General features: G+C 37.1%; 1 protein-coding gene across 4 annotated transcripts in view; it reads right to left on the bottom strand.

The window, feature by feature from the left end:
• The window catches only part of RAB3IP (RAB3A interacting protein), a 56,117-nt gene that overhangs the window by 20,970 nt on the left and 11,671 nt on the right, over positions 1-23,476 (bottom strand). For 3 of the 4 annotated variants that reach the window (XM_055580378.1, XM_055580374.1, XM_055580375.1), the window contains exons 2-4: positions 17,978-18,253; positions 16,871-17,129; positions 1,078-1,173 (exon numbers count right to left, since the gene is read on the bottom strand). In XM_055580378.1, coding sequence (XP_055436353.1) covers positions 1,078-1,173; positions 16,871-17,129; positions 17,978-18,228 — 606 coding nt within the window. In that variant the 5' untranslated portion in view covers positions 18,229-18,253. The remainder of the gene's footprint in view (positions 1-1,077; positions 1,174-16,870; positions 17,130-17,977; positions 18,254-23,476) is intronic. The other variant, XM_055580379.1, reaches the window with a different exon arrangement.

Below are 23,476 nucleotides of genomic sequence, written 5' to 3'. Positions count from 1 at the left end.
CCTAAAGGAAGTGCGCTAGGTAGTGGTTCTTAACCTAGAAAATAATATCCTCTCCCCACCCTCCACAAGGATACTTAAAAATTGTCAAAATGATGAGGGAGTATTACTAGAATACTGGGAACAACGTCAAGTGTTATAGTTAATTCTGTGTGTCAATCTGACTGGGCCCCAGGTGCCAGGCATTTAAGGTAGATGTTCTGGATGTTTCTGTGAAGATGCTTCTGGATGAGCTAATATGTGAATTGGTAAAGTGAGTAAAGCAGATTGCCCTCCACAATGTGGGTGCTGCTCATCCAATCAGCTGAAGGCCTGTTAGAACAAAAAGGCTCATCCCCCAAAAGTAAGAGAGAATTCTTTCTGCTTTCAGACTCAAGTTGAAACACCAGCTCTTCCTGGGTCTCAAGCCTAACAGCCTTTGAACTAGAAACTAGAACTACATGATCAGCTCTCCTGGTTCTCTGGCCTCTGGACTGAGACTGGAACTACACCAGGGTCTCTAGTCTACCAACTCATCCTACAGGTTCTGGACTTGCCAACCTCCTTACATAAGCCTCTTTCTACACATATATAGACATATGTATGTATAGACATGCATCCTATTGGTTCTGTTTCCTGGAAAACCCTGATTAATACAGCAAGGATGCTAATGTCCTACAGGGTCAATGGCACCCCTACTGAGAAACACTGCTTGAATCAGGTAGACATTCTGATCCTGTGGCAGGCTGGAGATAATGTTCCTCAAATCATCCCCTTTCAGAAAACTACCTCAAAGGTTTTCCACCTGTGTTATGCAATCATATAAAGTTACTTGAAAGCAGCCCCTAAATAGTTGGTAAAATTAAAATTAAAATTTACCTCCTCTCTTTTCATTCACATTTTTAAACCACGCAATTCTAGTAGCCCATAGTTTTTTACATCATTTTAAGTTGTAGCCTCTACATTTCTTAAATATTTTTTAGAGGACTTACAAATATGCATGAAGCTAAGCATATCTTTTTCAAGATTCCCTCAAATAATAATTCTATCAATATATAAAAATTAAGACATTGCTCTTGACCAAGACATAAATAGACCAACCTCAAACAGACTAGCTGTGAGTTCCTCCAACTCCTGTCCAAGTTGATCTCGTACTTTAGAAAGCCTCTCACACTCTTCATCTTTTAACTTCAGTTCCTATGAGAAATTGATCATTTTATTTTTTTTTATTTCCAAAGTTTGATGTTAGACTCAGAAGACTATATAATCTTTACTAATAAAATTATAAAATATTAATACTGCCCCCCTTCTACAACATTCACACTGGAAGTTTTTATTTAGCACTTGCTATGTGGAAACAACCAGGCAAATCTAAAATTACAAATAATTCTAACTCACATATTAAATTTTCATAAAATATCCAAAGATTAAGTATAATTATTCATTACCTGTGAAAATAAACAATTAAAGAACTTCATTTTTTTCCCTTAACTTTGTTCTGAACATATTTGTTTCCATCAAGCAAGGAATTTCTTCAATTAACTCAGGTTCATTTCAATTAATGTTTAGTGAAGTTGTTTCATGTTCACCTTAACAATTGTTTACCTATAGATAATTTCATGTACCATACTGCAATTAGTCTAAAATGTCCATTAGGAGACTATACCCATTTAACACTGCAACCAGAGGCAAGCAATATATATTACATTTAAAATCAAGAAGAATATTAATGACAAAAGTCCTGTATTTATACATAACTCCTCAACAGGTAATAAATAGATGCTAAAAAATTCCTTTAATAAGATGTTAAAATATGCCATTTAAAAAAAATTTTACATGTAAATTTATCTTTCAAACTTAGAGATTAAAAAAAAATCCAAGCTCCCTATATATTGGCTACAGATACACTAATAAAATAATGAGTTAGTTGTGCTGTAATTCTGGTGGCAGCATAGTTCCTAAATTCTCCAACAACTTCTAAAATCACTGCAGATGGTGACTGCAGTCATGAAATTAGAAGATGATTGCTTCTTGGCATGACAGCTATAACAAACCTACACAGTGTGTTAAAAAGCAAAGACATCACGTTGCCAACAAAGGTTCATAGAGTCAAGGCTATGGTCTTTCCAGTAGTCATGTACAGATGTGAGAGCTGGACCATAAAGAAGGCAGAGCACCAAAGAATGGATTCTTTCGAACTGTGGTGCTGGAGAAGACTCTTGAAAGTCCCTTGCACAACAAGGAGATCAAATCAGTTAATCTTAAGGGAAATAAACCCTGAATACTCTTTGGAAGGACTGGTGCTGAAGCTGGAATTCCAATACTTTGGCCACCTGATGCGAACAGCTGACTCACTGGCAAAGACCCTGATGCTGGGGAAGACTGAAGGCAGAAGAAGAGGGCAAGAGAGGATGAGATGGTGGGATGGCATCACCGATTCAATACACATGAACTTGGGCAAACTCCAAGAGATGGTGAGGGACAGGGAAGCCTGGTGTGCTGCAGTCCATGGGGTCACGAAGAGTTGGACATGACTTGGTAACTGAACAACAACTCCTAAAAACCAAATATACCAACTGGGATATCAGAAGAAACCAATGACTACATCTTCAACAAAACTAAGTAAAAGTGAATCCTCACAAATCTTAGACCCTGAGAAAATGTGGTTACACTGCCCAGACCACAGAATCAGCAGTTATGTGGAAGGGAGCACCAGAAGTGCTTCCATTCCCACAGAGTCCCAATATCCCCCCACCCTTCTGGTGGAGGTTTTACGATTACAAGTGAATCTCCCTCACTTATGCTCTAAGTAATTTTCAAACTGCTGCTTTTGTGCTGGGTCTTAGGGTGAGTCTTTCAGATTGGAATCTCAGTTCCCTAGAGCTTTTGGGTCTCTTGGACATAAGCCTCATTAATTTTCAAAGCCAAATGTTTTGGGGCTTATCTGTCCACTGCAGATACCAGGGATTGAAGTACCTAATGTGGGGGCACAAACCCCTTGGGAAAACCAATTCATTTAAACATGAAAGACAAAAAAAAAGATATGCAAAGTTACCATTATAAAAAAGTTAAACATAAAGCCAAGTCAGCTACAGGTAAAGAAAATCAGATAGGTATCACATTTCAACAGCATTTTATGCTAAAAACAATGGAATCAAATTTTTAAGATTCTCAAGGGAAAAAAAATGTGAGTTGAGAATTTTATATCCAGTCAAAGTATCCTTCAAATGTAAGACCAGAGACTAAAAGTTATAAACCTGTCACACTTTAGAAACTATATCTCCCATGAGCTTTCCAAAGTAATCAAGCAGTGAATGAGTTTCATATAATCAAGAAAAAAAAGGAGAAGCTTTAACATTAAGGACAGGGGATGAGAAACAAATGTATTTAACTGTAGAACTACAAATAAAAGATGAGGATACACAAAAATGAAAAGACAAGCCACAGACTGGGAGAAAATATTTGCAGAAGACATCTGATAAAGGACTGTTAACCAAAATATACAAAGAATTCTTAAAACTCAACAGTAAGAAAACAATTTGATTGAAAAGTGTGCAAAAGATCTGCAAAGACACCTTGCCAAAGTTATAGAGATGTCAAATGAACACAGGAAAAGATGTTCCATATTATATGTCATCAGGGAAATGCAAACTACAGCAACAACATGATTCCACCATACACCTAGTAGAAGGACCAAAAAGCAGAACTACAACAATATATACTGACAAGGATGGGAGACAACAGGAATTCTCAGGCATTGCTTGTGGGAATACAAAATGGTACAGCCACTTTGGAAGACTTTCAGCAATTTTTTTGCAAAACCAAACATATTCTTACCACATGATCCAGTAATCATATTCCTTGGTATTTACCCAAAGGAACTGAAAACATAGCCACACAAAAGCCTGCACACAGATGTTTATACATTCATAACTGCCAAACTTGGAAGCAACCAAATATGCTTCAGTTAAGTGGATGAATAATTAAACTGTGGTATATCAATAACCTCAGATATGCAGATGACACCACCCTTATGGCAGAAAGTGAAGAGGAACTAAAGAGCCTCTTGATGAAAGTGAAAGTGGAGAGTGAAAAAGTTGACTTAAAGTTCAACATTCAGAAAACTAAGATCATGGCATCCAGTCCCATCACTTCATGGCAAATAGATGGGCAAACAGTGGCAGACTTTATTTTTTTGGGCTCCAAAATCATTGCAGATGGTGACAGCAGCCATGAAATTAAAGATGCTTACTCCTTGGAAGGAAAGTTATGACCAACCTAGATAGCATATTCAAAAGCAGAGACATTACTTTGCCAACAAAGGTCCGTCTAGTCAAGGCTATGGTGTTTCCTGTGGTCATGTATGGATGTGAGAGTTGGACTGTGAAGAAGGCTGAGCGCCGAAGAATCGATGCTTTTGAACTGTGGTGTTGGAGAAGACTCTTGAGAGTCCCTTGGACTGCAAGGAGATCCAACCAGTCCATTCTGAAGGAGATCAGCCCTGGGATCTCTTTGGAAGGAATGATGCTAAAGCTGAAACTCCAGTACTTTGGCCACCTCATGTGAAAAGTTGACTCATTGGAAAAGACTCTGATGCTGGGAGGGATTGGGGGCAGGAGGAGAAGGGGATGACAGAGGATGAGATGGCTGGATGGCATCACTGACTCAATGGACGTGAGTCTGAGTGAACTCCGGGAGTTGGTGATGGACAGGGAGGCCTGGCGTGCTGCAATTCATGGGGTTGCAAAGAGTCGGACACGACTGAGTTACTGAACTGAACTGTACTGAACCGATATCTAAATAACAAACCATTACTCAGCATTAAATGGAAATGAGCTATCAAACCATGAAAAGATATGGAGGAAAAGAAGTACATGACTAAATAAAATAATCTAATCTTAAAAGGCTGCATGCTGTATGATTCCAACTATATGACATTCTGAAAAGGGAAAACTGTGGAGATAGTAAAAAGATCAGTGGGCTGCCAAGGACTAAGAAGTAGGGAGGGATGAATAGGTAGAACCTAGAGGATTTTCAGAGAAGGCAAAGGCACCCCACTCCAGTACTCTTGCCTGGAAAATCCCATGGACGGAGGAGCCTGATGGGCTGCAGTCCATGGGGTTGCTACGAGTTGGACGCGACTGAACGGCTTCACTTTCACTTTTCACTTTACTGCATTGGAGAAGGAAATAGCAACCCACTCCAGTGTTCTTGCCTGGAGAATCCCAGGAATGGGGGAGCCTCGTGGGCTGCCGTCTATGGGGTCGCACAGAGTTGGACACGACTGAAGCAACTTAGCAGCAGCAGAGGATTTTTGCAATGCAGGAGACCCGGGTTTGATTCCTGCGTTGGGAAGATTCCCTGGAGAAGGAAATGTCAACCCACTCCAGTATTCTACCCTGGAGAATCCCATAGACAGAGTAACCTGACAGGCTATAGTCCATGGGGTTGCAAGAGTCAGACATGACTTAGTGAATTTGATTTTTAGGACAGTGAAACTATTCATATACTATAATGACAGATATACATCATTATATTTTAGTCAAAACCTACAGAAAGTACAACACCAAAAGTGAATCCTAATGTAAACACTAATATACATGGGGGATAATCACATGTCAATTTAGGTTCACCAATTTTAACGAATGTACCATTCTGGGGCAAGATGTTCATAATGGGAATGGCTATGCATATGTGAGGAAAGGGAACTTTCAGCAGCTCTGTACTTTCCTCTCAATTCTCCTATGAACCTAAAATTGATCTTTAAAAAGTCTGTTTTTTTTTTTTAATGGGGATAAAGTTGAGAAAAGTTACATAAATGTTATAAGCCTTAGAAATGTAAAAAAACACACACCAAAAAACCCAGCAAAATAGGAGAAAGAAGAAATCAAATTCACTAACTTCTTAAATATTAACTGGGAATAAAGGGATACAACTTGAAGCTCATAAATCAATTAGTATAAAGCTGAACATATTTAACCCCATAGAAATTAAACTAGAATTAAATGATAGAGGCAAAGGAAAGAAACAGTTACTAGATAATTTTAGTGTTGCTTATAGTAGGGAATAAAGTCAGTATCTAAAGAAAGGCTAAGAGAAATTCTTTGATTAAAGATAACAACTAGAACAGAAATCAAACCTTCCAAAATACAAAAAAGGAAAAAATAAAAAAAGGAACAGAACACAAAGAAAACAGTACAGGAAAGATTTGTATACACACACAGTAGATGTTTGAAAGCTATGTGACAGAAACAAGCCTAAATACAGCATTCTTTTTCAATAAACATATATGTGTATAACTCACTTATTTAAAAAAAATGATTTTCAGACTGGCTACAAGAGAAAAATCCATCTCTAGTCTCTATACAAGAGATACACCTAAAATAAGTAATTCAGATTAAAAATAAAAGGCTGAGTAGAAGTGTACTAAAAAATATAATACAAATAAAAACAAAATAGAGACCTCAATACCGATATCAGACACAGGGCAGAAGTCATTAAAGAAGATAAAAGAAACTTCATAATGCTAAAGACTACAACACAAAATGAAAACTTTACAATACTCTCAAATACAAAATATAAAAGTAGATCTAAATAAATAGGAAAGACATATTATGTTATTGAATAGAAAGCAGGAAGTCATCATAAAGATGCCAATTCTCCCTGAGTTTATAAATCTGTAAATGCATAAATTTAATACCAGGTCCTTCTGAACTCTAAAATTTCACAATTTTATAACTATATGTGAAACTGAGTCAATCCATTCAACATTTCCTACTATATAGTTATTATGGTAACTCTTCAGGATACCAACACCAAGACAGACACTGTTCTTTGAGAAGTTTCCAATCCTTAGAGCAATACATATATCATTCACAAAGGCAAATTCTTGAATTGTTCCCTACCATCTACCACAGTAAACCTCGCCCTGATACTAAAGACTCTCTACAACATGTGCTCACTGTCCCTTCTCAGAGTTATTACCCTTGATCCACACTCTAAAACTAGAGTTAAACTGTTCTGATTTGTTCCTGTTTCATTTCCCTATTTGATCTCATCCACCTGGACTGCCATAAATGTTTGACTCTTTACGCTTCTAGATCCAACTCAATCTACCTGTATGAACTCAAGTTTGTATTTCATGTGAATACTTTTTAAAATGTCACTTGTACTTTTCATTATCAGTACCTTATACTGTAATACAGCTATATGAAATTAACTCCTTCAACAAACACTAATTTTGTGTTAACAATTCATTACGTATTCATCAAGGATCTGGAAAGAGAAAAGGAAGGAGGCCTGCTTCATGCTTTTCACAAAGCCATAGCGTACTAACAGTGGCAAATATTTAAATAGATTCACAAGGAAAAGGAAACAGGAAACAAATATTTAAACGGATTCACAAGGAACAGATTCACAAGGAAAAGTCCTGATAAGGACTATCATAGTGATATGCACATACTAGAAAAAGTAGGAGCTTGCCAAATGTAAAGACTAAAACAGCGTAAGCTATAGTAGCTAAAGACAGGGAAAGGTGGATGCCATAGTTAAATAATGTCAGAAAATTAGGTTTATGGTGAGTCCTGAAAAACCTTGGCTAAGAAAGTGGAACTTTAAAGAAAAGAGAATATCATCTCAAGGGCGATGGGAAGTCATTGAAGGATTTTAAACAGGAGAGTGACAGATTGCAATTCCAAACAGTAACTTGAACAGTGTGCTAGATTAAAAAAAAAAAAAAATTAAAACAGGGAAAACAGTTAATTACTGCAATATTTTAGGCAACAGACACAAACTTAGAGTAGCAGTATTAGAGAAAATAAACTTAAGAGACATTTAAAACAGAAAATCAGGACTCTGTAAGTATACGCCATCAAATTTAATGCTGTTTTTAAGATAAACATTTTATACATAGAGAAAAAATGCTGGCAATGAAACTATAATCTGATGAGGTTTTTTTTTTTTTTTTTTCATTTAGAATTTTCATTTTGTATTTTACAGGAAGAAGTCTTTTAAACTGATGGAGACACAAATTTTTATCATATGTCATTCTCTTTTGTACCTTTCTCTTTGTTTTGATGTCATATCATAGTGAGATCCTTTTAAGATTTTTAACCCAGTAATTCACAGTAACAAATACAGCCCTCAACTCGCATAAACTCCACTGATTTAATAACAACATGAACAGCTATAAGCAAGTTCACGCACAAGCAGACAATGACAATTGTCATGACTGTTGCCTAGCTGGGAGCAATTATAAAACTATATTGATTTCACAGATGTTAAAATGAGGGAAAACATACAATTCAGAATCAATGAAACATTACCACATATACATGTCTTTTTCCCCCAACTAGTAAACATCTTTACTAGTAAAGTCTAATTTATTTTTCCCTCTACAGGGCCTAATAAACTTTTAAGTACACTGGTTAATCAAGAAATGTTTGTTCATTAAAGAACACAGCAAATGCTTATAAACAACCCTGGTCACAGTTAGTAGGGCCGTGCCAAACATGGATTTGTAGAAGTATGTGTTTCGAATGACTTTCTCTGACTGCAAGCTATAATATTCCACTGGATTTTATTTTCTAAGTCATTTTCATTTTCTTTTAAGGAAGAAAAATTAAAAGTTGAAAGTAACACCTTATACCAGTAGGCCTCACACCTTAGTGAATATAAGAATCAAAGAAAGACTATGTATACCAGAAACTAATACAACACTGTGAATCAACTATACTTCAACTGAAAAAGGAAAAAAAAAAAAAGAATCAATAGGATAGTTTATTGAACACGCATATCCTCCAGCCTCAATACAATAATTCTTTTTCAACAGAATCTGGGGTCCACTCCAGGAATCTAAGTTTTAAAAAACATGTACTAAAACCCAACTTCTGCCTCAGGATTCCAGCAAGAGCTGTTCTTCAGCAATGATCTGTAGAAGGCCAGAAGACAAGACTGGCCTACATCACAAGAAGTGAAGGACTACATCACTATCTCAAGCGCATCTCTGCACTTGAAACTCAACCACCACACATTTGGCCTCCCTGTGTACAGTACGGGTTTGTGCTGGTAAGCTGTTGCCCCACCAATGACTACATTTGCCAGTCCATCACACATTTAAGTGTCAGCATGAAACTGGCTCACACCAAAGAAATAAGAGTAAAAGTTACGTGTATCAATTCTAAGTTGAAGTTTTTTAGAAGCAGGTGTGCAACTTTTCTTTACCCTTCATCTCACTGGTTAGATACAGATAATAAAACCCTAAAAGATCACAAAGATCCAAGATAGAAGAAACACAGATTCCTGAATTATTTTACAAAGAACTGCCTATGAACTATGAACATCTGCTTAAAAGTGTTAAGTGAATAAAAATGAACTTCTACCATGTTAAGTCACTAAAATTTAGAGGTACCTCACAAGGAGCTGCTGCTGCTACTGCTAAGTCACTTTAGTTGTGTCCAACTCTGTGCAACCCCATAGACAGGAGCCCACCAGGCTCCCCCATCCCTGGGATTCTCCAGGCAAGAACACTGGAGTGGGTTGCCATTTCCTTCTGCATCCCTAACTAATATATTCTGTATGTGTCTACTTACACAACAGTGTAATGCATGCATATATTCATTTAATCAACAGAATGTGTTGAGAACCTTTTATGTGCTCAAGATATAAGCAAAAACACATGTAATTCCAATCCTTGTGAAGCTCAAAATTACTGAAGTGTAAGTGTAGACATCCACGTTGGGGTTAACTGGGATGGGGCAGAGCAATCAAGACAAACAAACAAACAAAACTTTCACTCTCAATCAAGATAGAATAACTGGGATCATATGAACCACCCTGAATGACACAACTAAAAAACTGGAAAAAACATATGAAATGATATTTAAGACACTGGATGCAGGCAAAAAAAAGTGATCCTCCAGAAATGGGAAATAATAAAGCGAAGCCTATCAGTTGTTCCAGCTTATCACCTGAAGAGATAAAAGCATTAGTAGATATGGATTACATGTTATTAAACTATTTCATATGTTTAAGAAGCTAAGACAAAGCACATTAAGTAAAATACTTAAAAGACCCAATCAAACTTTCAGTGATGAAGACTATCACGTCTGTGATAAAAATAATAATAATAATAATAATATACTGTATAGAATTAACATATTAGATACTACAGGTGAGAAAAAAAATAGTGATACTGAAGACACAGCAATAGAAATCATCCACAATTATACAGAGAGAAAAAAAAAAAGATTAAAAAAATGAATGAATACAGCACCAGTGAGTTATGGGACAACTTTAAGCAGTCTAATGTGCATGTATGAAAGGCAAACTGATAGGATACTGAAAGAGGAACTCCCCAGGTCGGTAGCTGCCCAATATGCTACTGGAGATCAGTGGAGAAATAACTCCCAGAAAGAATGAAGGGATGGAGCCAAAGCAAAAACAATACCCAGCTGTGGATGTGACTGGTGATAGAAGCAAGATCCGATGCTATAAAGAGCAATATAGCATAGGAACCTGGAATGTTAGGTGCATAAATTAAGGCAAATTGGAAGTGGTCAAACAGGAGATGGCAAGAGTGAACGTTGACATTCTAGCAATCAGCGAACTAAAATGGACTGGATGGGTGAATTTAACTCAGATGACCATTATATCTACTACTGCGGGCAGAAATCCCTCAGAAGAAATGGAGGAGCCATCATGGTCAACAAAACAGTCCAAAATGCAGTACTTGGATGCAATCTCAAAAAAGGACAGAACGATTTCTGTTTGTTTCCAAGGCAAACTGTTCAATATCACAGAAATCCAAGTCTATGCCCCAACCAGTAACGCTGAAGAAGCTGAAGCTGAACGGTTCTATGAAGACCTACAAGACCTTTTAGAACTAACACCCCAAAAAGATGTCCTTTTCATCATAGGACACTGGAATGCAAAAGTAGGAAGTCAAGAAACACCTGGAGTAACAGGCAAATTTGGCCTCGGAATACAGAATGAAGCAGGGCAAAGGCTAATAGAGTTTTGCCAAGAGAACACACTGGTCATAGCAAACACCCTCTTCCAACAACACAAGAGAAGACTCTACACATGGACATCACCAGATGGTCAACACCAAAATCAGATTGATTATATTCTTTGCAGCCAAAGATGGAGAACCTCTAGACAGTCAGCAAAAACAAGAGCAGGAGCTGACTGTGGCTCAGATCATGAACTCATTATTGACAAATTCAGACTTAAATTGAAGAAAGTGGGGAAAACCACTAGACCATTCAGATATGACCTAAATCAAATCCCTTATGATTATACAGTGGAAGTGAGAAATAGATTTAAGGGCCTAGATCTGATAGACAGAGTGCCTGATGAACTATCAATGGAGATTCATGACATTGTACAGGAGACAGGGATCAAGACCATCCCCATGGAAAAGAAATGCAAAAAAGCAAAATGGCTGTCTGGGGAGGCCTTACTGATAGCTGTGAAAAGAAGAGAAACGAAAAGCAAAGGAGAAAAGGAAAAAATCTGAATGCAGAGTTCCAAAGAATAGCAAGAAGAGATAAGAAAGCCTTCTTCAGCGATCAATGCAAAGAAATAGAGGAAAACAACAGAATGGCAAAGACTAGAGATCTCTTCAAGAAAATGAGAGACACTGATGTATAGAACAGTCTTATGGACTCTGTTGGAGAGGGAGAGGGTGGGAAGATTTGGGAGAATGGCATTGAAACATGTGTAATATCATGTATGAAACGAGTTGCCAGTCCAGGTTCGATGCATGATACTGGATGCTTGGGGCTGGTGCACTGGGACGACCCAGAGGGATGGTGTGGGGAGGGAGGAGGGAGGAGGGTTCAGGATGGGGAACACATGTATACCTGTGGCGGATTCGTTTTGATGTTTGGCAAAACTAATACAGTGTTTCAGGTTTAAAAATAAAATAAAATTAAATTAAAATAAAAAAAAAGAAAATGAGAGATACCAAGGGAACATTTCATGCAAAGATGGGCTTGATAAAGGACAGAAATGGTATGGACCTAACAGAGGCAGAAGATATTAAGAAGAGGTAGCAAGAATACACAGAAGAACTGTACAAAAAAGATCTTCACGACCAAGACAATCATGTTGGTGTCATCACTCACCTAGAGCCAGACATCCTGGAATGTGAAGTCAAGTGGGCCTTAGAAAGCATCGCTACGAACAAAGCTAGTGGAGGAAATGGAATTCCAGTTGAGCTATTCCAAATCCTGAAAGATGATGCTGTGAAAGTGCTGCACTCAATATGCCAGCAAATTTGGAAAACTCAGCAGTGGCCACAGGACTGGAAAAGGTCAGTTTGCATTCCAATCCCAAAGAATGCTCAAACTACCGCACAATTGCATTAATCTCACATGCTAGTAAAGTAATGCTTATAATTCTCCAAGCCAGGCTTCAGTAATATGTGAACCGTGAACTTCCAGATGTTCAAGCTGGTTTTAGAAAAGGTAGAGGCACCAGAGATCAAATTGCCAACATCCGCTGGATCATAGAAAAACCAAGAGAGTTCCAGAAAAACATCTATGTCTGCTTTATTGACTATGCCAAAGCCTTTGACTGTGTGGATCACAATAAACTGTGGAAAATTCTGAAAGACATGAGAATACCAGACCACCTGACCTGCCTCTTGAGAAACCTATATGCAGGTCAGGAACCAATAGTTAAAACTGGACATGGAACAACAGACTAGTTCCAAATACCAACAGGAGTACGTCAAGGCTGTATATTGTCACCCTGCTTATTTAACTCATATGCAGAGTACATCATGAGAAACATTGGGCTGGAAGAAGCACAAGCTGGAATCAAGACTGCCAGGAGAAATATCAATAACCTCAGATATGCAGATGACACCACCCTTATGGCAGAAAGTGAAGAGGAACTAATAAGCCTCTTGATGAAAGTGAAAGAGGAGAGTGAAAACGTTGGCTTAAAGCTCAATATTCAGAAAACGAAGATCATGGCATCCAGTCCCATCACTTCATGGGAAATAGACGGGGAAATAGTGGAAACAGTGGCAGACTTTATTTTTTGGGGCTCTGAAATCACTGCAGATGGTCACTGCAGCCGTGAAATTAAAAGATGCTTACTTCTTGGAAGGAAAGTTATGACCAACCTAGATAGCATATTCAAAAGCAGAGACATTACTTTGCCAACAAAGGTCCATCTAGTCAAGGCTATGGTTTTTCCAGTGGTCATGTATGGATGTGAGAGTTGGACTGTGAAGAAAGCTGAGTGCCAAAGAATTGATGCTTTTGAACTGTGGTGTTGGAGAAGACTCTTGAGAGTCCCTTGGACTGCAAGGAGATCCAACCAGTCCATCCTAAAGGAGACCAGTCCTGGGTGTTCATTGGAAGGACTGATGCTGAAGCTAAATGCCAATACTTTGGCCACCTCATGCGAAGAGCTGACTCATTGGAAAAGACTCTGATGCTGGGAGGGACTGGGGGCAGGAGGAAAAGGGGACAACAGAGGATGAGATGGCTGGATGGCATCACCGACTTGATGGACATGAGTTTGGGTGAACTCCAGGAGTTGTTGATGGACAGGAAGGCCTGGCGTGCTGCGATTCATGGGGTCGCAAGAGTCAGACACGACTGAGCTACTGAACTGAACTTAATGTGCATATAACAGGAGACCCAAAGGAGAGGAGAGATAGAGGAGGTATGTAAATGCTTTTGAAGAAGTAATGGCCAAATTTCCCAATTTCTATGGAAAAAAAAAAGCAACCTACGCACTTAAGAAGATCAACAAATTCCAAGCTCAAGAAACCTGAAGAGGACTACAACAGGGCACACCATAATCAAATCATTTGCAGGCAATGATTGAGAGAACTATCACATCACAGGGGAGAGAAACAAAAGTAAGGATAACAGTTGACTTTTCATGAGAAACAGTGCAAGCTAGACCAAAATGGAGCAACACCTTCAAAATAATGATACTGATAGAAAAAAATTATCAACCTGAAATGCTTTAGCTGGTGAAAATACATTCAAAAACAAAGATGAAAAAAGATCTTTCAAGATATACAATAGCTTAAAAAAAATTTATCAGCAGCATACAACAAAAAATCTTAAAGGATCCCCTTCAAGTAGAAGGAAAATGTTATGAGATGTAAATCTGGATCCACATAAAGGAATGAAAAGCACTAGAAATGGTAACTACATGGGTAAATATAAGGATTCTGACAATTGAAACGGACTTCCCAGGTGGCACTAGTCCACCTGCAAATGCAGGTAGACAAGAGAGACACAGGCTCGATCCCTGAGTTGGGAAGATGCCCTGGAGAAAGGCACGGCAACCCACTCCAGTATTCTTGCTTGGAGAATCTCATGGACAGACGAGCCTGGTGGGCTTCAGTTCATAGGGTCGCAGAGAGTCAGACAAAACTAAAGTGACTTAGCATGCATAGCATGCATATGGATTTTAAATCCCTTTAAAAATAACCAGTTGTTTAATGAAAAAATAAGCTAAATGTATCCTGAAATTTAAAATATATGAAGAAGTAAAATATATGGTAATCATAGCATAAAAATTGAAAGGGGGAAATACAAGTACACTTGACCTCTGAACATGGGTTTGAACTGCACATGTCCATTTATATGTGGATTTTTTTTTCAATAAATACATCCTACAGTACCACACAATCCATGACTGATTGACTCCAAGGGTGTGGAACTATATATACAAAGGGCTGACTGGAAATTCATATGCAGATTTTCAACCACAGGGGTCAGTGCCCCTAAGTCCACATTGTCCAAGGGTCAACTATATTTTTGTACGTTCTTATATATGAAGTAGTATAATATCACTAGAAAGTAGAGACTGGTTAAAGATGCATATAATAAAGCCTAAAGCAATCATGAAATTAGCAGAAAGACGACATATAACTGATAAACCAACAGAGCAAAGATGAAATCACAAAAATATATAGAATTAATCCAAAAGGCATAAAAGGGAAAGGGGTGAAAGAAACATAAGAGACAAACAGAAAACAAACAGTAAGTTGGCAGATTTAAACCAAACTATATCACATTAAATGTAAATAGTCTAACATAAGCACACCAATTAAAAGGCAAGAGATTATTAGAACGGATTAAAAAAAAGATCTAATGACGTGCTGCCTACAAGAAAACCCACTTTAAAGAGGGAGACAAAAATTGGTTAAAAGTAAAAGGATGGAAAAATGGGAACTGTCTAGCCACTCTTAAAATAATCAGCAAAATGAAAAGAATGACTACTGACATAATTTTGATTCACATGTTGCTATAATCCAGGAAATATTTTCATATTCAACAGTCCTTTACAAGTTTTAAGCTCTAAGTAAGTATCAATACTATCTTGTATTCTTCATAACAGAATTCACCATTTGCATGTGTTCACACATCATTATCATTTCAATTATGTCAACAGTACTTCTAAATACAACAAACTAAAAATTTCAAAACAAATTTTCAACCTGAGCTAAGAAATTAGCAATATATCCTGATGAATAAGTAACCACAATGTATTCTCAAACATGGATATGTATGTCCAATAGTTCACTTCTATATAAATTGTGACTTCACTTAATATTCTGTGCTAAGACAAAAGAGTCTGAGCCAGATGACATAGGCCTAATATAACTACATCTCACCACACCCCCTACCTTTGGGGAAAAGTTTAAAAGAATATTGATTTTTCTTTCTGATATATTCAACCAAAAATGTTTTAACATCTCTTTATGGCTGTTTAACCATCAGCCATCCATTGAAGCATTTATAGAAACATATACACACCAGGCATTGTACCTTATTATCTAGGCACCAGGGATACCAAATCAGTGTTATACTCCTGAGAAACAAGTCTGTTGGGGGAGAAAATGGGAATATATATTTGTAAAATGTCATAATATGTGGAAATTATGTTATAGAATGATTTCCCTATCTTCTCAACTTTCTGAATGTGAATTGGTCCATTTCACCTTAGTGTGAAATTTATATACATAGAGCTGTTTGTATTATTCTTTTACTATACTTTTAATGTCTGCAGGGTCTGTAGTGATATCCCCTATTTCATTCCTGCTATTGTGTCTTCTATTCTTGTTTTTTTCGGTCTTGTTAGAGGCTTGTCAACTTTACTGATCTTTTTAAAGAACCAGCACTTTGTTTTGTTCATTTTCTCTACTTTTCATGTTACCAATTTCATTGTTTCTGCTTTTTATTATTTTCTTCCTTCTGCCTGCTTCTGGTTTTATTTCGCTCATCTTTTTCTAGTTTTTTGAAGTGGGAGACTAGATTGTTGATTTGAAACTTTTCCTTTTCTCTAACGTATAAATACTTATGTCCCTTTAAAGTTTAATTACAGACTCAGAAAAAGAAAGAAATTTAGTCACAAATTTGGGAATATCAGAAATTTAAAAGATGAGCATGTGAGAAATAGAACAAATTATGAAAAAAGACAAATCTCCAAGTTAAGATACAGAAAACATTCAAATTCAGCTGAATAGCACAGCATTATTACTAAAACTATTCCTCAAAATATAATGATTTGGACCTAATGGCTTAAAGTAAATAATCACAAAATCAACCACGTGTAGAGAGGAAAAAAATCCACACACGGAACGTAACTCCCCAAATCTGCACTACAGAAAATGCAAGAGAAGGAAAGGGAAAAAAAAGAATTCGAGTCTCTTTTCTTCCGTTCGTATTCTTGGATGAGCTTCTTTACTATTGAGACCAATTCAAAGATTCCTAAATGCTGCCCAACAGCAACTGAGACTTCGCATATGCAAAATAAAAGTGTAGAACTATAATGATTTCACTTGAGTTGCCCCCATGGACAAATATTCATTTTGAATGTAACATACAGAAAAATACAATATATTTTTGCTTACCCTCTGAGCTTTTGCAAGTTCTTCTTTTAATCTTTCATAGCCCTTTTCTCTAACTTCCAAAACAGATGGGCTTCGCAAGCGGGACAGACTATCAGTGCTCAACCCAAAAATATCATCACTGCCATCACAGGCTTCTGTTAGAGTAGCACCCTGTAAAAACTCCCTCTCTGCACTACAGTTGTCCTTTCTTGTAGTTAATTTAAGTAACCCAGCTGCGACTCCAGAGGTAGAACAAGGTGCTGGATCTGTACCACGGATGCTGTAAAGGAGAGTTCAAACAAACATCAGCATGTGCTCAAGTATTAACTGGCATAAACACACATGCCTATAACTGCATTATCCAATTTGTTCACCACTAGAACTAATTAATAGTATGTCCAGAGCCAAAGCAACAACATCTCAAATCCTTCATAGCCATATATGGCTAATGGCTATCATCTTAAATAGCACAGAGAATATTTTCATCATGCCAGAAAGTTCTATTGGATAGTGATACTCTAGAACAGGGGTCTGCAAACTAAATGTAGAATAAATCCAGCCTGCCACCTGTTCCCTGAAGGCCCACAAGCCAAAAATGATTTTTACATTTTCAAATGGTTGAAAATAATCAAAATAATAATATTTTGTGGCTCAAGAAAATTATATAAAATCCAAAATTCAAGGTTCATATACAAAGTTTTACTGGCGCTTATCCATTTACATACTGCTTATGACTATTTTTAGAGAAGGAAATGGCAACCCACTCCAGTATTCTTGCCTGGAGAATCCCATGGATGGAGAAGCCTGGCAGGCTATAGTCCACAGGGTTGCAAAGAGTCGGACACGACTGAGTGACTTCACTTTTATGACTACTTTCACACTTTAATAGTCACGTCCAGCAGTCCAAACAGAGACTGTGTAGCCCACAAAGCCTGAAATATTTGCTATTTGGCCCTTTACATAAAAAGTCTGCGACCTCTGCTCTTGATCATTAATATGTATTGCTCTTCATAAACAACCTTATATTATTCAAATTTTCTAAAATAATAAAACTTAAAATAAGTTAACCAAGCAAAATTCATTTGTTTAATACAATGCTCTAAAACAAGCATCTTGATTCTCTCCTACCTGCCACTGGATATTTCCGCACAATTTAAACGTCTGGGGGAGGAATACACAGGTTGTGTAGGAAGGTCAGAAACATCTAAGGCATTAGCCTGGATCGGGGTGGAGCACAAAGCTGAAGGATGCGGCCGATAGATGACACTAGGTGAGGTAGTCTGCTCTTGAGTTCCCGGTTCATACACAGCAAGAAGGTCTGGAGAAGTAGGTGAAGCGAGGTTCACTTCATGGAAGCCTTCCAAGGGGTCATTAGCCATAGCAAAAGCCTCATCATAGAACAACCTACATTTAAAAGCAGAAAATTATTTTGAGATAGTGACATTTAAAATTAAAGTAAGACGTACATTTATAGAATGTGTTTAACAGTCCATTATAAAATATAAACTTAAACAGAAAAAAACCAGTCATTTAAAATTTAATAAGTGACCTCAGAGGATAAATACTATAAAAGGCAAAAGATCTGATTCAAAATAAACTTGAAAGTGATGGATAACACTGTTACAGTAAGTAATTAATAAGTAACAATGAGGAATGAATAAAAATTTGCTTGATATTAACTTTCCTATCATATGTGTCTTTGGTTAAAAAAAGAAGAGGCAGTAAAGACAGACAGATACACATACTCGGAATAAGAGAGACTAAGTTCAATGAACTGTTCTGCTTCAAAGAAAGTCACATGTGACTGGATGACTCAGTGTTTTCTCTTCTTTTATTTTGAAATAATTTCAGATTTACAAAAAGTTGCAGAGATATATATATATTTCACCCACATTATGAAACTGTTAACATTTTAGAACCATTTGAGAATAGATTTTACGCATGATACCCATTACTCCTTAACATCTCAGTGTATATATCCTAAGTAACACATCACCAAAATCAGGATGTTATTAACACTGATCACTACTACCATCTAAACAACAGGCCCCAATCAAAGTTCACTGATTATCCTAACAATGTTTTCAATTGGCCCAGGATCCAACCCAGGATAATGCATTACATTTCTCTAAGCCTTAAATTTTCCCTCTAACGGGATGAGAATGGGGATAATAATACTCCCTTCATCAGGTTGCAGTGAGGATTGAGGGAGAAAACCCACATAAAGTATTTAGTAATGTACTATGCATCTGGCACAGAGTACAACTCAATAAATATGTTATCAGTCAGCCATTAACAGTAATATGCATGCTTCAGTTTTTCCATAAGTAAAAAGTATTTCATAAACTACACAATTACAAAACAAAATTTATGTGAAAACTAAAAAGTATACCACTCAAGTTTTTCACTTAAAAAATATAAAGAAATCTTATAAACTGTTATTGATTTCCCACTGTCTAAAGAATAAACTCTGAACTTGTTATTCTGAAAATCAAGGTTTTCTATGTCAACTCAATCTCTCTTCTCAATTGTTTCTTTATTACAACAGTACTTTGATAATCATGACTAACACCTTCCCCAAACTTCGAAAAAAATCCCAAACACAGCACTACTACAGCACATAATTTCATTATAAAATTTAAAAAAATATATTAAACTGAAAAATTTTACTCTCTCATATTCTTAATTAAAAAGTGTTAAAAAAAACAAGACAAGTAGGGAGAAGGCAATGGCACCCCACTCCAGTACTCTTGCCTGGAAAATCCCACAGATGGAGGAGCCTGGTAGGCTGCAGTCCATGGGGTCGCTAAGAGTCCGACACGACTGAGTGACTTCACTTTCACTTTTCACTTTCCTGCACTGGAGAAGGAAATGGCAACCCACTCCAGTGTTCTTGCCTGGAGAATCCCAGGGACAGAGGAGCCCGGTGGGCTGCCGTCTATGGGGTCACACTGAGTCGGACACAACTGAAGCGACTTAGCAGCAGCAGCAGGGAACAACAAAGGCCACAGTAAAGTTGGGAAGGAAGGGAATTGACAAAATATTTATATACTCTCAAAATTACAGATTACTACATGTAATCTGTAATCAGGCCTTCAAAGACATACAGTCAGCCCTCCATATCCAGGGATTCCACACCCTCAGGTAGAAAAAATTCAGAATAAAAATTCCAGAAAGTTCCAAAAAATAAACTTGAATTTGCCACACACTGGCAACTATTTACGCAAAATTTACACTCTATTAGTTACTATTGGAGAAGGCAATGGCATCCAACTCCAGTACTCTTGCCTGGAAAATCCCATGGACGGAGGAGCCTGGTAGGCTGCAGTCCATGGGGTCGTGAAGAGTCGGACACGACTGAGCGACTTCACTTTGACTTTTCACTTTCATGCACTGGAGGAGGAAATGGCAACCCACTCCAGTGTTCTTGCCTGGAGAATCCCATGGACAGAGGAGCCTGGTGGGCTGCAGTCCATGGGGTCGTGAAGAGTCGGACACGACTGAGCGACTTCACTTTCACTTTTCACTTCGATGCATTGGAGAAGGAAATGGCAACCCACTCCAGTGTTCTTGCCTGGAGAATCCCATGGACAGAGGAGCCTGGTGGGCTGCCATCTATGGGGTCGCACAGAGTTGGACACGACTGAAGCGACTTAGCAGCAGCAGCAGTAGTAGCAGCAGTTACTATAGGATTATAAACCATGATTTTAAGTATACGGGAGGATGTGCATAGGATACATGCTGATACTGTGTCATTTTATATAAGGGACTTGAGCATCCAGGAATTCTGATCTGGGCTGAGAGTGAGTCTTGAAACCAATGCCCTGTGGGCAGGTACTCAGGGACAACTGTATATGGACAATCAAAACCCTAACTATTAAATCTGCAAATACCAAATTTCAAATCCAATGAATGTTTTCTTTATTGTAGTAAACAGTAATTTCAGTCCTTAAAATGAAACTAAACTTTGCTTTTTTTACCCAAAATATTCACTATGCCAAAAGGAAGATCATATCAACAAGGAATTTAAAGTATTTAACGTTCAATTTTAATTTATTACCTTTCCCTAAAATAATATTTTTCATTTGTTGTTCATAATACACACACAAACACAAAAGCAAACATCTAAACCTGAATATTTCATATTCAAGAGAATATAGTTTATCAATCAATTCACTCAACACGAGAAATAAGGTTTTCATTAAACACTGACATTTTATCAGGAACCATGATACTTTTTCTTTGATCTCATATACTCCTAATTCACCTCTATATACCTGAGAGGTTCACTGAATCATCGTGGGAAAGTATTTGCATTTCTGGAAATGTAAAATGGCACAAACCCTATGGAGGAAAATTTGACAATATCCACAAAATGACAGTCATTGAAGCTATGACCCAGCATGCCCACTTGACGGGGCTTTATCCCAAATATAAATGGGCAAAATAAAAAAGAAAAGATATATTCATAAGGCCAACGGCACTAGCAAAAGACTGACTGACTGAACCAACACAGGCACATTCTCATCAGGAAGCACTATATAGCTATAAAAATAAATGAGCAATACCTACATACTGCTATGAAGGAAACCTGAGAATACACTGACATTGATAAACAAACAGTATATAATAAGCTACCTTTTATATAAGAAAGGGGAATGTACAAATTTATATGTATATAATTATATATATTTCTATGTACTTATATTTTAGAAATAGAAGGATATACCAAAAATTAATTTTTAAAAAAGTTATCTTTAGGAAAAAGGCAAGAACAGGAAGAGGAGACAGGCGTAAAACCTACACTTTTCCAAATCTACCCTACTTTATAGATATGAATTTGAACATGGAACCCCGTACATAAGGCAAAATTAGATTTTTTTTTAAATCTTTAAAAATAGAAGATGAATCTAGCTCCATTTGGTACTTTATAAGATTGAGAAGAACTATTTCAAATGACTTTTAAGATTGAGAAGAACTATTTCAAATGACTTTAAAGCACAGTAATAAAACTGTATATCCCCAGTGGCATATATTCTAAGAACAAAAGGAAATTTAAAAAACAATACACTATTTTCAGTAATTGTATTAGTAATGTTGATACTGCTATTCTGAAACTATTGTATAAGATTAAACAATATCATTCAGAACTAAAATTTTCAGCATATGAGAAAAGAGACACAAATACAAAATCAAGGAATTTAAAACTCTGAAGTCCTAAATTTGAATCAGAAATACCAGGAAAATCTCTTCTATTTATAAAAATGCCTATCTTTTTCCGCTGAAAAGGTATAAGAGCAATAACCAACTCAGGAGCAATGCACACCTCTTATGCCCAAAGCAGTATCATATCCTACCAAAAAAAAGAACAGTGGCAACTCTGAGGAATGGCTGATCCCAGGCCCGGGGCAGTAATATACAAAAGGATCTTGGAACATCTTGTTTTACCAGGAAGCAAAAAAGCTATCAAAGACTACTGGAGAGGTATCAAAAGGACTCCCACTAAACAGAGATGGGACAACCTGAACATCAAAAAGGACAATCTCTGTTAAGAACAAACAAACAAAAAAACCCAGTTTTAAGCTCAAGGTTTCATGATTATACTAAAAATAAAGCAAACAATAATAAATCTGACTCCTTTTGATCAGTACCATGTAACCAAAACACTATTTTGAAAACTGGTAAAATAAAGAATCCAGTATTTATCCTGACTTGCCGATATATCAGAGAACTAAGAGTTTATGAGGAAAAGTCCTTCTTTTCAAAGACTCCCGCTTAATAACTTTGTATTCTTAATGAAACAATGAGTCTAGACAACAATTATCAATAACTATTAAAGCCCTAAGGCAAAATCTGGGGGACTTTATAATTAATGGATCAAAACGACAGTACTTGAACTCACTGATGACTTAATATCACGAAAAGGGAGAAAATCATAAGTTATGAGAATTATGTGGTAAAAAAGGGAAGAACACTACCACCATTCATGAAGTATTCTTGACCCCCTCCCCTAATAGAAAGAAAATGACCTCAATTCAATTAACTCTCTAGGTGATTATCAGTTTGTAGGAAATATAGAGCACAGTGTGTGGGGGCTCAGTCATGTCCGACTGTCTGCAACGCCAGGGACTGCAGTCCACCAGGCTCTTCTGTCCATAGAATTTTCCAGACAAGAGTACTGGAGTGGGCTGCCATTTCCTACGCCAGGGATCTTCCCAAGCCAGGGATCAAACCTGAGTCTCCTGTGTCTCCTGCATTGGCACACCTTTACCACTGCGCCACCTGGGAAGCCCAACAGAGGGTAAAAAAAACATATTAAAAATAGCACCATATGTACAAAAACAGCAAAACCCAGACTTTGGGAAACTCTACTGGTTAAATCACCTGGTTTTTTTCAATAAATAAAAAGGCGGGGGGGTGGGGAGGAATTTATAAAGAGACTTGAGACATAAAGAAATATAATGTGGGGACCTTTTTTGAATTGTCTGAATTAACCAACTATAAAAACATTATGAAAAAAAATCAATGGAACCTGAACACTGGATATTACTGATATTATTATGAATTATTGTCAGTTTTTAGAGATAATAATGGTATGATGGTTATGTGAAAAAAACTTATCCTTTA

This window comes from Bubalus kerabau, chromosome 1, assembly GCF_029407905.1.
Source record: "Bubalus kerabau isolate K-KA32 ecotype Philippines breed swamp buffalo chromosome 1, PCC_UOA_SB_1v2, whole genome shotgun sequence".
In the NCBI taxonomy this organism is placed as follows: Eukaryota; Metazoa; Chordata; class Mammalia; order Artiodactyla; family Bovidae; genus Bubalus; species Bubalus kerabau.
The sequence above is the reverse complement of the archived record's forward strand: the minus strand, read 5'-3'. Positions and strand labels throughout refer to the sequence as shown.